This window comes from Hemiscyllium ocellatum, chromosome 1, assembly GCF_020745735.1.
Source record: "Hemiscyllium ocellatum isolate sHemOce1 chromosome 1, sHemOce1.pat.X.cur, whole genome shotgun sequence".
NCBI lineage: Eukaryota > Metazoa > Chordata > Chondrichthyes > Orectolobiformes > Hemiscylliidae > Hemiscyllium > Hemiscyllium ocellatum.
In genome coordinates, this window is record NC_083401.1 from 40,523,786 (window position 1) to 40,537,274 (window position 13,489).

General features: G+C 40.1%; 1 protein-coding gene across 2 annotated transcripts in view; it reads right to left on the reverse strand.

Moving 5' to 3' along the window:
* dym (dymeclin) overlaps window positions 1–13,489 on the reverse strand; it is a 488,802-nt gene that overhangs the window by 277,412 nt on the left and 197,901 nt on the right. For both annotated transcript variants that reach the window (XM_060828960.1, XM_060828953.1), the window contains one exon: window positions 9,001–9,095. In XM_060828960.1, coding sequence (XP_060684943.1) covers window positions 9,001–9,095 — 95 coding nt within the window. The remainder of the gene's footprint in view (window positions 1–9,000; window positions 9,096–13,489) is intronic.

The window sequence follows — 13,489 nt, forward strand, 5'->3', positions numbered from 1 at the left end:
TGGAAAAGTACCAAAGGATTGGGAAATTCCCAGACGCCAAAGATTGTTGAAAACTTGTAACCAATGTATCAGTTATCTCTGAATCGACCTGTTTTAGGATCCTCACGTGCAATTCATCAGGTCCAGAGGTTGTATTCACCTTTAGCCCCATTGATTGTCTAATACTATTTCTCTAGTGATGGTGATGGTACTTAATTCTTTCCATGTGCTTTATTACTAAATGGGATGTTTGAAGTATCTTCCACCATAAAGATTGATGCAAATTTCCTTGTTGCCCACAATATAACCCCCAAATTCATTTTCCACATGGCCTATGTTCACTTTGACCTCTCTCTTCTTTTCTATAGGAACTCATCAGTTTTCATATTACTTGCTAGTTTCTCCTCAGTTTATTTTCTCTATTACCTTTTTAGTCTTCCTTTGCTACATTCTGAATTTATCCCAGTCTTTGGGGCTGGCAATGATTTTTGCTTCCTTACATGATTTTTCTTTCAAATTAATACTCCTCTTGACTTCCTTGGTTAGCCATAGTTGGTTTATCCCTCTGAGAACCTTTCCTCCTTACTCCAATATATTTTTGCTGAATGTGATGATTACCATTTTAAATATCTGCCACTAGTTTCTCACTACCTTCCCTAATTACCTGCTCAGTCAACTTTACCTAATTCTAGCTGCATTTCATTATAATTCCTTTTAAGTTAACCCAAATTTCTCACTCTCAAATTGAATACTGAATTCTATCATGTTATGATTATTACTTTCTAGCAGATCTTCTACTCTGAGGTTATTTATTAAGCCTGTTTCATTATCCATTACCAATCCAAGGTAGCCTGTTCTCGGGGTGACCGTGACATACCTGTACTGCTCTCGGAAACTAATCCTATGAATCTGCTGTCATAGCTACTATCTCCATCATGATTAACCCAATTAAAATTAAGGTTAAAGTCACCCATAATTATCACACTATTCTTTTCACATGCACCTATTATTACTTGATTTATACTCATTCCCACAATGTGGCTACTTTTTGGATCTATACATGACTCCTATCAATATCCTCTTCTCTTGATTCTTTTTTATCTCCACCCATATGAAATCTACATTATCTGAGCCTGGATTACCTCTCAGAACTGTTCTCATTTCCCTTCTGAAAGGTCAAATATTCTTCGATGTTACGTTCCCAGTTTTAATCTGCTCGTAATCATGTCTCCATAATGCCTACAAGATCATATCTATTTATCTTGATCTGCACCTCAGTTTGACTACTTACTTTCAAATGGTTCATGTATTAAGATACAAAGTCTGTTTTATCATCAAATTTCCCTATACTTTTATGATTCCCTGCTGCATTTTGCCCCTTCTTTTCATTTTCTGGGGCCAATCAGCCAAATCACTAACCTCCATTCCTACCTTCTCAATTAGCATTGATTTTCTAATTTTCCATGCAAGTGAACCTATTTCCACCCAGTCTCCCCCCACCGCCCACACACAAAATGTAGTTTGAAGCTCTACTTATCTATCCTTTGTATGTCTTAGGTTTTGAATGGATACTCTACGTGACTCCTCCCTCCCTCTCTCCTGCTCTTTACGAAGATACTGTCTATGCTCTCACATGTTCTGCTGCTCCATTCTCTTGCACAACACAGGTTGTTCCTCTGACTTCTCAGTCTGTGTCACAGTGACACTGCTGTACTGCACTCTCCTCCCAGTCCGCTTCACAGTAATGCTGGTTCTTTGAACATTGCTTCCAGACTTTTTTTTCAAAAATATATTGCATTCATAAAAATATCTTTATATAATCACAAATACAGTTCGGTTCTGGGCAGTAGCATATCAAGGAAACTTTCTCCAAGCAACCAAAGACATCTCTTATTTGAGCCAGACTATATTTACATGCATTTGAGGCATCAGGACAGTCCAATAACTGAAGGCACCCCAATTTAACTTCAGCAGGAATACCTTAGTCAGTGGTCCAAGCTTTAGTGAGTTCTTCAGCATGTAGTCCTGGGCCTTGGAATGTGTCAGTCTAAAACACAGTCAGTCAGAGTAAAGTCCTCACTTTGGAAAACCAACTTCAGGCAGACCAAAAAGCGTTTTTCACCAAGTCGATGGCCCTCCAGACAGTCAATGTTTATCTTAGTATATGTCCCAGGGAGCCAACTTTGGGGACAGAGCTGATCTGGACGAATCTGGTCAAAAACAGATGCATCTTTCTCCAGACATCCTTTGCAAAGGCACACTCCTAGAGATGTGTGATAGTCTCTACTCCCCCCAAACCCTACTCCCTCCATGCCTGCTTTGAGGGCTGTGCGCGGTGGCACAGACCAATTGGACATATAAGGAGGATCTCATATGTCTTCTCACCACCCGTGAAGCAATGTCTTGGTGATTGTTGGAAAGTTCTGGTTAATACGCATTCTGTCAAATGATTTTGACAGTCTGCTCAGGGAACTATGCAATTGGATCCACCCTCTCCGTTTTCCCCCACAGGGTCTCAAGGACGCTAGATATCTAGATGGATTTGTGGTTGAAGGTGTTTTTCTTTGCAAATTTCTCCACAAAGGATATGTGATATCAAACATGCTACCAAGGCGGGGAATAGGGAGAGAGAGAAGTTGAACATGTGGCTACAGGGATGGTGCATGAGGGAGGGCTTTGGATTCCTGGATAATTGCCACTCTTCCTGGGGTAGGCGGGAACTCTACAAACAGAATAGTCTTTACCGGAACCAGAGGGGTACCAATATCCTGGGGGTGAGGTGGGGAGAGAGGAAATGTGCTAATACTCTTCGGCTGGGTTTAAACTAATTCAGCAAGGGAATGGGAACCAAAATTGCAATTAAAGTATACAGGAGGTTGAGTAGTGAAGTCAGAGCTAAGATTTCAAGATCACAAGGCGGCATTGGCAGGCAAAAAGTTGGTTCAATGCCAGGAACATCCAGAATAAGGTAGGTGAACTTGCAGCATGGATTGGTACCTGGGATTTCAATGCTGTGGCCATTTCAGAGATATGGGTAGAGCAGGGACAGGAATGGCTATTTAGGTTCCAGGATTTAGATGTATCAGTAAGAGCAGAATAAACAGTAAAAGAGTGGGTGGAGTGACACTGTTGGTCAAGGACTGTATTATGGTTGAGGACTCGTCTACTGAAGTAGTATGGGCAGAGATCAGAAAAAGGAAAGGAGAGGTTACCCTGTTGGGAGTTTTCTATAGGCCTCCAAATAGTTCCAGAGGTGTAGAAGATCGGATAGCAAAGATGATCCTTGATAGGAGTGAGAGTTACAGGGTATTTGTTATGGGGGTCTTTGACTTTACAAATATTGACTGGGAATACTATAGTTCAAGTACTTCAGATGAGCCAGTTTTTGTCCAATGTGTGCAGGAGGGTTTTCCTGACAGTATATGGTCAGGCCAACAAGGGGTGAGGCCACATTAGATTTGGTACTGGGTAATAAAGCCGGCCAAGTGTTAGATTTGGAAGAAGGTGAGCACTTTGGTGAGAATTACCAGAATTTGGTTATGTTTAGTTTAGTGATGGAAAGGGAGAGGTACATAACGCAGGGCAAGAGTTATAGCTTAGGGGGAGGGGGGTGGAAAAGGCAATTGCGATGCAATTAGGCAAGATTTAGGATGCAGAGGATGAGCACAATTGAAATGTGGAGCTTATTCAAGGACCAACTACTGCAGGTCCTTGATAAGTATGTACCTATCAGACAGGGGGGAACAGGGAGGAAGATGTCAAGTGCAGGCGCCATGATTTACTAAGCAAGTTGAATCTCTTAGCAAGGGGAAGAAGCAGCTTATATTAGGGTGAGATGTGATGGCTCAGTTAGGGTGCTTGTGAGTTACAGGTTAGTCAGGAAAGATCTAGAGAGACAGAGCTAAGAAGAGTCACGAGGGGACATGAGAAGTCATTGGCAGATAGGATCAAGGAAAACCCTAAGGCTTTCTAGAGGTATATCAGGAATAAAAGAATGACAAGAGTAAGATTAGAGTCAACCAAGCATAGCAGTGTGAAGTTGTGCATGGAATCAGAGGAGATGGGGGAATGTGCGAAATGAATACTTTTTGTGAGTATTCACACTAGGAAAATGACAAAATAGGTGAGGATGAGGGTAAAGCGGTTGATGTGGTGTTTATGGATTTTAGTAAGGTGTTTGATAAGGTTCTCCACGGTAGGTTATTGCACAAAATACGTAGGTACGGGATGGACGGTGATTTAGTGGTTTGGATCAGAAATTGGCTAGCTGAAAGACGCCAAGGGTGATGGTTGATGGGAAATATTCATCCTAAAGTCCATTTACTAGTGGGGTACCGCAAGGATCTGTTTTGAGTTCACTGCTGTTTGTCATTTTTATAAATTACCTAGATGAGGGCATAGAAGGATGGATGAGTAAATTTGTGGATGATACTAAGGTTGGTAGAGTTGTGGATAGTGACGAAGGATGTTGTAGGTTACAGTGAGACATAGATAAGCTGTCAAGCTGGGCTGAGAGGTGGCAAATGGAGTTTAATGCAGAAAAGTGTGAGGTGATTCACTTTGAAAGGAATTACAGGAATGCAGAGTACTGGTCTAATGGTAAGATTCTTGGTAGTGTAGATGAGCAGAGAGATACCTGTGTCCAAGTACATAGATCCTTGAAAGTTGCTACCCAGGTTGATAGGGTTGTTAAGAAGGCATACGATGCGTTAGCTTTTATTAGTAGAGGGATTGAGTTGAGTTTCAGAACCATGAGATCATGCTGCAGCTGTACAAAACTCTGGTGCAACCACGTTTGGAATTTTGCATACAGTTCTGGTCACCGCATTATAGGAAACTTTGGAAAGGAGATTTACTAGGATTTTGCCAGGTTTGGAAGAAAGATCTTATGAGGAAAAGCTGAGGGACTTGACGCTGTTTTTGTTAAAGAGAAGAAGGCGGAGAGGTGAATTAATTGAGACATAAAAGAATCAGAGGGTTAGATAAGTTGGACAGTGATAGGTTTTTCCTCGGATGGCCATGACTAGCATGAAAGTTCATAGCCTTAAATTGAGGGGTGATAGATACAGGACAGATGTCAGAGGTAGTTTCTTTACTCAGTAGTAGGGGCAAGGCATGCAACTGTAGTAAAATCGCTGACTTTCAGGGCACTTAAATGGTCATTGGATAGGTTTGTGGAGAGAATGGAATAGTTTAGGTTAAATGGGCTTCTGATGGGTTCCACAGATTGGCACATCGAGGGCTGAAGGGCCTGTACTACGCTGTAATGTTCTATGCTCAAATGGTCTGACTACTTGGGAGTGTTCTGCACGAATGCTGCCAATTCCATCCTTCACAACACCAGAGTTAGAACCTCAATACGTAGTGACACTTGATATTTGCATACTAAGCGTCTACACATACCTTGATGCAGCCACACACAAAAGAAAGCGACATTGGATATATTGTTCTCCCCTTATCCAGATTTTGGACATGGTGGCCCTGCAGACAGGGTACATCATAGATCTCCAGATGAAGTGGACAATAGGTTTAGACAGTGGATTTGGATCGGCTCAGGCTTGGAGGGCTGAAGACAATAGACAATAGGTACAGGAGTAGACCATTATGTCCTTCAAGCCTGCACCACCATTCATAATGATCAGGGCTGATCATCCTCAATCAGGATCTTGTTCCTGCCTTATCTCCATAACCTTTGATTCCACTATCCTTGAGAGCTCTATCCAACTCTTTCTTGAAAGAGTCCAGATAATGGGACTCGACTGCCTTCTGGGGCAGAGCATTCCACACACCCACCATTCTCTGGGTGAAGAAGTTTCTCCTCATCTCTGTCCTAAATGGCCTACCCCTTATTTTTAAGCTGTGTCCTCTGGTTCGGGACTCAACCATCAGCAGAAACATGTTTCCTGCCTCCTGAGTGTCCAATCCTTTAATAATCTTATACGTCTCAGAAGGGCCTGTACCTGAGCTATAAATTTTCTTTGTTCTTTTTTATGAAGTGGAAGATGGCTTGGGTAACTACAATGGCACAGATCCAGAGAATGAGCCAAACCTACACCACGTATAACAACAGACAGTGCTTCACAGCTGACAACCAGGTTTTCGCCTGCAATGGAGAGGGAGCGCTGGTCCCAAAATACCAGCTTCACCTTGGCAACATGCTTTGCCCAAGATTTTGTGCATTCCCAGGTAATCTGTACTGACGGTAAAGGGGATAAAGGATTGGTCAACCCAGTTCCAAAAGAACATGGCCTTCCTCTTGGTTCAATTTACCTTGGCTCCTCAGACCTGTTCGAATTGGCACAGCTGCTCAAGTTTGCACATTCACAGTGGATCCAAGCACAAAATGGTGACATCATCTATGCTTGTTTTGCGCTGCAAGTATTTTGCTTACTTATAGCTTACTGGCCTTTAAACTGCATCATTTTTTATTAAGTTTTTTTTCCTTGAGCACCAACTATTTTAACATTACTTATGGTTCCTCTAATGCTCCAGCTAGACCTCGACCTGCTAGATTATTAACCTCTAATGCAATCTTCAACTGCCTTGGTGTGATTAGTACTCCAGTTCCATGGAGTTCTCAGCTCAATCTTGCAGTGAAGACATAGGTCACAATTAGCCAAACAGATGAATGTTGTAGCTCCAACAGATCAGGGCTGGACTGTTTGCTTTCTGTTAAAAGCATTTCTATCAAGTTAATAATATGATTGAGCGATACCAATATAGTCAAATAGGTGCAGTCACAACTACACTCAAGAAATTCAACAACATGCAGAACATGTCCAATCAACTGATTTAATATCTGTTTAAATACTTGTTCTCCCCACCATCAAACAACAAAATAAAAAATGTTCAGATTTTCAATGCTCTATTTGACATACATATTGACTAAGTAATGAGTGGTCAACATTATAATGTGGAGAGAAGATAAATCAGAAAATCCAACATTAAAAAGCTTACTTGCCTTCTTCTGAAAAGTGTCTATCTTCATGTCAATATACATGAAAGGTAATGGTTATTTGTGGCAGAACTAGCAACATAAATAACATTCCACTCATGCTACTATCAATGAAAACTGAACAGTGCCCACGCTTGGGACCTTCTCTACTTCAACTCAAGAACTTTCTTGAAAATTTATTTATATAATCAGGAGTTCTACATAACTCAAGATCACGGGCCAGAATTATTAACAATTGTTGTGAGGGGGAGAAAAGAATATACATCTAGTACAATAGTGGGATTTTTCACTACAAGTGAAACAACCACATGACTCTTTTTTACCACATGATTTAGCTAAGCTGGTGATAGTCCCTGGCTGGATTAAATAGCAGTAGCCATTGGCATTTGCTAATAGGAATACCAATTATCTGGGAATCTTGGAAGATAAAGGAAAGTTTCATTTATAATGGTCAAAGATCAGTAGCATTTCCATTTTGAGGATGCAAGAAATGCTGAAAAGTATATTTATTGCCCAACTCCAGTCTCCTTGAGAAGGCAAGTGCTGACAGTCCTTCTGTGTTAGGCAAGGAATTTTGCCTCAGCAAGGATGAAAACACTGTGGTAAATGTCCTATTCAGGACATTGGGCAACTTGAAGAAAATATTAAGCTTCTTCAGCTTTTGCAGTAAATGCAACCATCCAAGTGAGTCAAGAATATTCTATCACATTCCTGACTTGAAATTTGCAGATGATGGAAATACCTCCAGGAATGCAGATAATACACTCAGGACATCAACTGCTCTTCTCTTGTAGCTGTATCATTAATTTGGCTATCACTCGTAAGCTTTTGATCAATAGTAATCACCTCCCATGATTAGTAACATGAAGGTGGTATATATCCAGCAAGCTAAAAAACTATTTTTTTTTAAAATAAGCTTCTTTTAATATAAGACTGTGCAGTAATATAGCTCTTGAAGTAATTGACAGGAAATATTGCTAAACAGAAGAGCTTAAATTCAATCATGTTTCTTTATCTCTCCTCTGCACCATCTAGCACTAAGTTAAAAGAATACCTTTTTACTGGGTATTCTTGGAAAATAATTAACAAGAGAATAATTTCTTCCATATCCTGTTATTTGGAGAATATGTTTACAAGAAAATTCTAAATAGAGCACTTTTCTGAAGAGAAAAAGATAAAAGGGACGACTCAACATCGGTCTTCTAAATAATGCAACAGTTTCTTGGGGGAGACATAAAAAAAGTTTACATTATGGAACTGTGCAAAACTTGAGACATTAATGCGATAGGTACGAATAAATAGAATAAATCAGAATTCAAATTTATATCATGCTTTATATATATCAACATTTTCTAACGCAGTTCACAGCAGTAAGGATCACACTGCTATCAAGTATAGAAAACCTGAACTAAATGATAACAATTTAAGTGAGAGTGATTTAAAAAAAAGTAAAGACTGGAAATGTTTCAAAATCAAAAAGTACCTAGTATATGAGACTAGATGTCTAGCAACTACAGTTAGTTCTTCTGTAATGCGATAGTTGTGTTCTTGGTGCTTAAAGTGTTGGTGATGTAATCATGTTACAGCCAACATATGTTTTAAAAGTTCACGCTTTAAAAACAGTATCCCTAATTCGTCAATTACGTTACAGCGAATTTGCATTAACAAAACACACATTATAGAAGAACAACCTGTATGCTTTTAGTTTACAGATCCAAGAAAAAAAAAAGAGGTAGAACTTAGAAATTGAACAAATCTATTTCTCAGATCTTCACTGGAAGATAACAAACATTATTCTTACTTTATCAAGTCCCAGTTTCTGTCACTGTGTACTGCCTACTTCTTTCAAACTTTATCTCCAGAACTTTGCACCAGCTTTCACATAAATCAAATTCAAGCCTCTGAAACCTTGGTTGATTCTTAACAAGAATTAAAGAACTTATCAAATGTGAATAATGAATGAAGCATAAATGGTTAAGGACATGTGATGCCATTTTAAAACTTAATTAGCATACTACAATTTGACAAAGATGACAGATTTTGGAAGAGTATGAGAAACAGCTTACCTGATAATTCTCTGAGCTGCATACTGATGTAATGACCGAAACTGAGCAGACATATTAGCTAATGCTGCCAAACAATTCGTATGTAGATATTTGTCCTAATTAAAAGAAGTGAATCACAATTAGGAACAAAGAGTTGTGCACTTAAGACAAAGATTCATTATACTGCAGTGCTTTAAACAAAATAGTTCAAGGAGCTTCACAGATACATAATCAGACAAAAAATGAAAACCAAGTCAAAGAAGAGACTAACCCTTGGCTCACACCTCTCATTAATCTAAGAGGGTTTTAAATACTTACCTTGAGGAATTATGGAAACGTTTAGATGAGACCTTGACTACAAAGGACATGATTAGAGTCATGAGGCAAATGGGAGGAAAGGAGGGGTAGGGGAGGTCATGCTCTCAAACAAAAACTTTTGTGGTGAGGCAAACACCGAGAAGTCAAGGATATATTCAAATCAAATATAATCAAGTCTATCATCCAGATTGAAGACTGTTTCAAATCGATTCACAGTAATGACCAGAGCCGAACCTTAACTGACAGTGAAACAATAGGTTCTTATTCAAAGGTTTCCACTAGCGGTTGCAAGGCATTAAAGCATGATCACACCAATTAAATGAAAGCTGGACTGTTACATGAAGCAGGAGATTGATTTAGCTACTCTTTAAAAGTGTGAATCTTCAGATGTTTCAGCAAATTAAACTCGAGAAATTAGATATGGCGGACTTGCCTGACAATTTTACATGTCAAGACTAGAGTGATGCTGGAAAAGCACAGGTCAGGCAGCATCCAAGGAGCAGGAAAATCGACGCTTCGGCCAAAAGCCCTTCATCAGGAATGAGGCTGGGAGCCTCGGGGGGTGGAGACATAAATGGGAGGAGGATGGGGGTGAAGGTAATAGGTCTGAGAGGAGGGTGGAGCAGATAGGTAGGAAGGAAGATTGACAGGTGGGACAGGTCATAAGGACAGTGCTGAGCTGGAAGGTTGGAACTGGGGTAAGGTAGAGGAGAGGGGAAATGAGGAAACTGGTGAAACCCACATTGATACCATGGGTTGAAGGGTTTCAAAGCAGAAGATGAGGCGTTCTTCCTTCAGGCATTGGGTGGTATGGGAGCGGTGGTGCAGGCGGCCTAGGACCTGCATGTCCTTGGCAGAATGGGAGGGGGAGTTGAAATGTTCGGCTACGGGGCAGTGGAGTTGATTGGTGCGGGTGTCTGGAGATATTCCCTGAAGCGCTCGCCGAGTAGGCGTCCAAGTCTCCCCAATGTAGGGGCGACCGCATCGGGAGCGACGGATGCAGGAAATGACATGTCTGGAAGTGCAGGTGAAACTTTGATGGATGTGGAATGTTCCTTTGGGGCCTTGAACAGAGGTTGGGGGGGGGGGGGGGGTTTGCAGATTTTGCAATTCCTGCGGTGGCAGGGGAGGGTGGGCTGTTAGGGGGCATGGACCTGACCAGGTAGTCGCAGAGGGAACAGTCTTTAAGGAAAGAGGTTAGGTGTGGGGAGGGAAATATATCTCTGGTGGTGGGGTCTGTTTGTAGGTGGCAGAGATTTCGGCAGGTGATGTGATGTATATGGAGGTTAGTGGGATGGAAGGTGGGGGGTCTGTCCTTGTTGCGGTTGGAGGGGTGAGGTTCGAGGGCAGAAGTACAGGACATGATGAGATGTGTTGAAGGGCACCTTCAACACGTGGGAGGGGAAATTGCTGCCTTTAAAGATTTATGTCTCCATCCCCAAGGTTCCCAGCCTCATTCATGATGAAGGGCTTTTTGCCCAAAACGTCATTTTTCCTGTTCCTCTGATGCTGCCTGACCTGCTATGCTTTTCCTGCACTATTCTAATCTTGACTCTAATCTCCAACATCTACAGTACCCACTGTCACCCTGACAATTTTACATAGCTATTCTCAGTGAACTATCAATACCATTTTTACAGTGGTCCTACCTATGTGCTAGCAGAGAATCTCAAATTCAACTGGGGTAAAACTGGAAACGCATTGCCAATGTCTACTGAGACTGGCATGACACTGGCCATTTCAATAGATGAAACTCAGTAACAGACGACTGCATAGGAAAAACAAGATGGATCAAAGTTCCAGCTGCAAGTGATAGCAAAACATGGACAGCTTCCCTACTCAACTCACTAACCAACATCATTATATATTCAAACTTCCATTGCCACTGTAAGAAAAACAATGACAACAATGACAAAGTACTTGAAAATGGGATTGGAATAATTAGATGAGTGTTTTGACTAGCAGAGACCCAATGGGCCAGAGGTCTGTGCTGTAGACCTCTTTGACTGTATAAAATTTTAACAATTTAAAACGTTGTCTTTTCTTGGAGAGTCAAGTCTATCCTGGAACATACAGGGGACATAAAATTCAATGACTGATAAAATCATCACATTAAAATCAACACCATTGACACTAAAACGGTAGCTATACAACTGTTGGTGTCTAACATGTCCGTAAAATTTCAATTCTTTGCAGACTGACTTCATTAATCTCAAAGCAGAATAAAATCTGAAATGTAAACACATATTTATAAATGCTGCAAATAGAGGAAAGTAATATTAGCTTAATAACATGTACACATTTGGAGAAATACAACATATTTACATTTGGTGAAATAATACTCACACCAGAACTTACAACATCTGGCATGTAACAAGCCCATATATAATAAACTGCAATTCTAGATTTAGCCTTAGATGAAGAAGCTGGGCAGGTTGATGAATGGGTGACCATTTTAGATAATGTATTCATAACACAATTAGATTACAGAAAGGAACAAAGATAGAACAGGAATAAAAGTGCAAATTTAGAGAAAAGCTAAAAGTGAACTGGTTACAGCTATTTGAAAATAAGTGGCAAATCAATGGGAGGCATTCAAAAGAAGGATCCTGAGTTCATAATGAATGGTGATAGTGCCAAATCGAGAATCTCTCAACTATCTACACACTTACAAACTAAAAATAGTTAATTCCATTTCAAAGCCATCATTGAACCTGCCTCCGCCACACTCCTAGGCAATGCATTCTAGATCTCAATCACTCTGCACCTGAAAGATTTCCTTCACATCACTGTTGGTTCTTCTGTCAAATACCTATAAAGCGAAATACAATGAATGCTGGAGATCCGTCTGAAATAACACCTAAAAAACTGAAGAGGCCAGTTATATTTGTAAACAGAGGACCAGAGTTAATGTTTCAAGTCCAATGTGACATGTTTTGGAACTCAAGGAAATTGAAAATGTAAAGTAGAAGAAGGGAAAAGAGAACAAATAGAACAGGTGCCCCTGAGCAAAACGCAAAAGGTCTTGCTAATAGTAATAAAGAGATATAGATGAAGAGCAGGCATTAATTATAGCTGTTAACGACAGTAAATAGTTCATTCCTACTGACAGCAAACACATATAAGCTAACACGGGATGGGGGGAGAATTGAAATGGAGGTCAGAATTCATGGTCTGAACTTGTTGAATCCTGAATGCTGTAAAATGTCTAAACAAAAAATGAAGTGCTATGCCTCCATAAAAGTACAGTATTATATTTGGTAGGGATCCAAATAAAAACAGAAATGCCTGAGACAGTAGATCTGCCATAATCTGTGAAGAGAGAAACTGAACATACCTATATTCTGCTACTAAAGCTACCAGTAATACCTACTCATCATCTGTATAGCTTCTCCATTATCATTAGCAATTCCTGTGTCTTTTGCTCTGGGCATTTCTTTCATCTGTTCTATTTCCTCCTCCTCCCACTTTTTCTACATCATAAAATGTTGTCATTTCCGAAAACAAATTATTCGACTGGAAATGTTGACTGTTTCTCTCTCCACAGATGCTGTCAGACTTGTTGAGTTTCTCCAGCATTTTTGGTTTTAATAAGTGTATTTTGGTTCTTGATGCTTTCACTTGTCTGATTCTGCCTACATGTCTATAATTCTGAACACCTCTTATCAAATCTCCTCTCAACCTTCTCTTTCTTAGGATTAGCTTTTTTAATCTTTCAACATAACTTTAGTGCCTCAATTCTGGAACCATTCTTGCAATTTTTTTCTGCATTCTCTTGACAGTCTTTGCATTCGTCCCAAACTGTGGTGCCCAGAATTGGACACAAATTTTCAATAGAAGCTAACTGGTGTAGTATAACGTTTATCTTAACTTCCTCAATGTTTGTACCCTATGTCTTATTTTATTAAACAAAGTATCTTGTGTTCATGTTTAACCATTTTCTCATCTTGTCTTTCACTTTCAACATGTACAGTTCCACTGCCCCTGAACTACTAAAAAATGTGTACTTTTCCTTTTGTTTAAACTGTTCTGGTTCTTGCTAAAATGCATCACTTTACACTTCTGCATCAAGTTTCACCTGCCCTATGGCCCATCCATTTTCCCTACCTGTCCATTTCCTTTTGACATCTAAACTGCTCCTGCTCATTCCTCAATTGTTCCAACTTTTCTACCCTCTGTATATTCACTATCT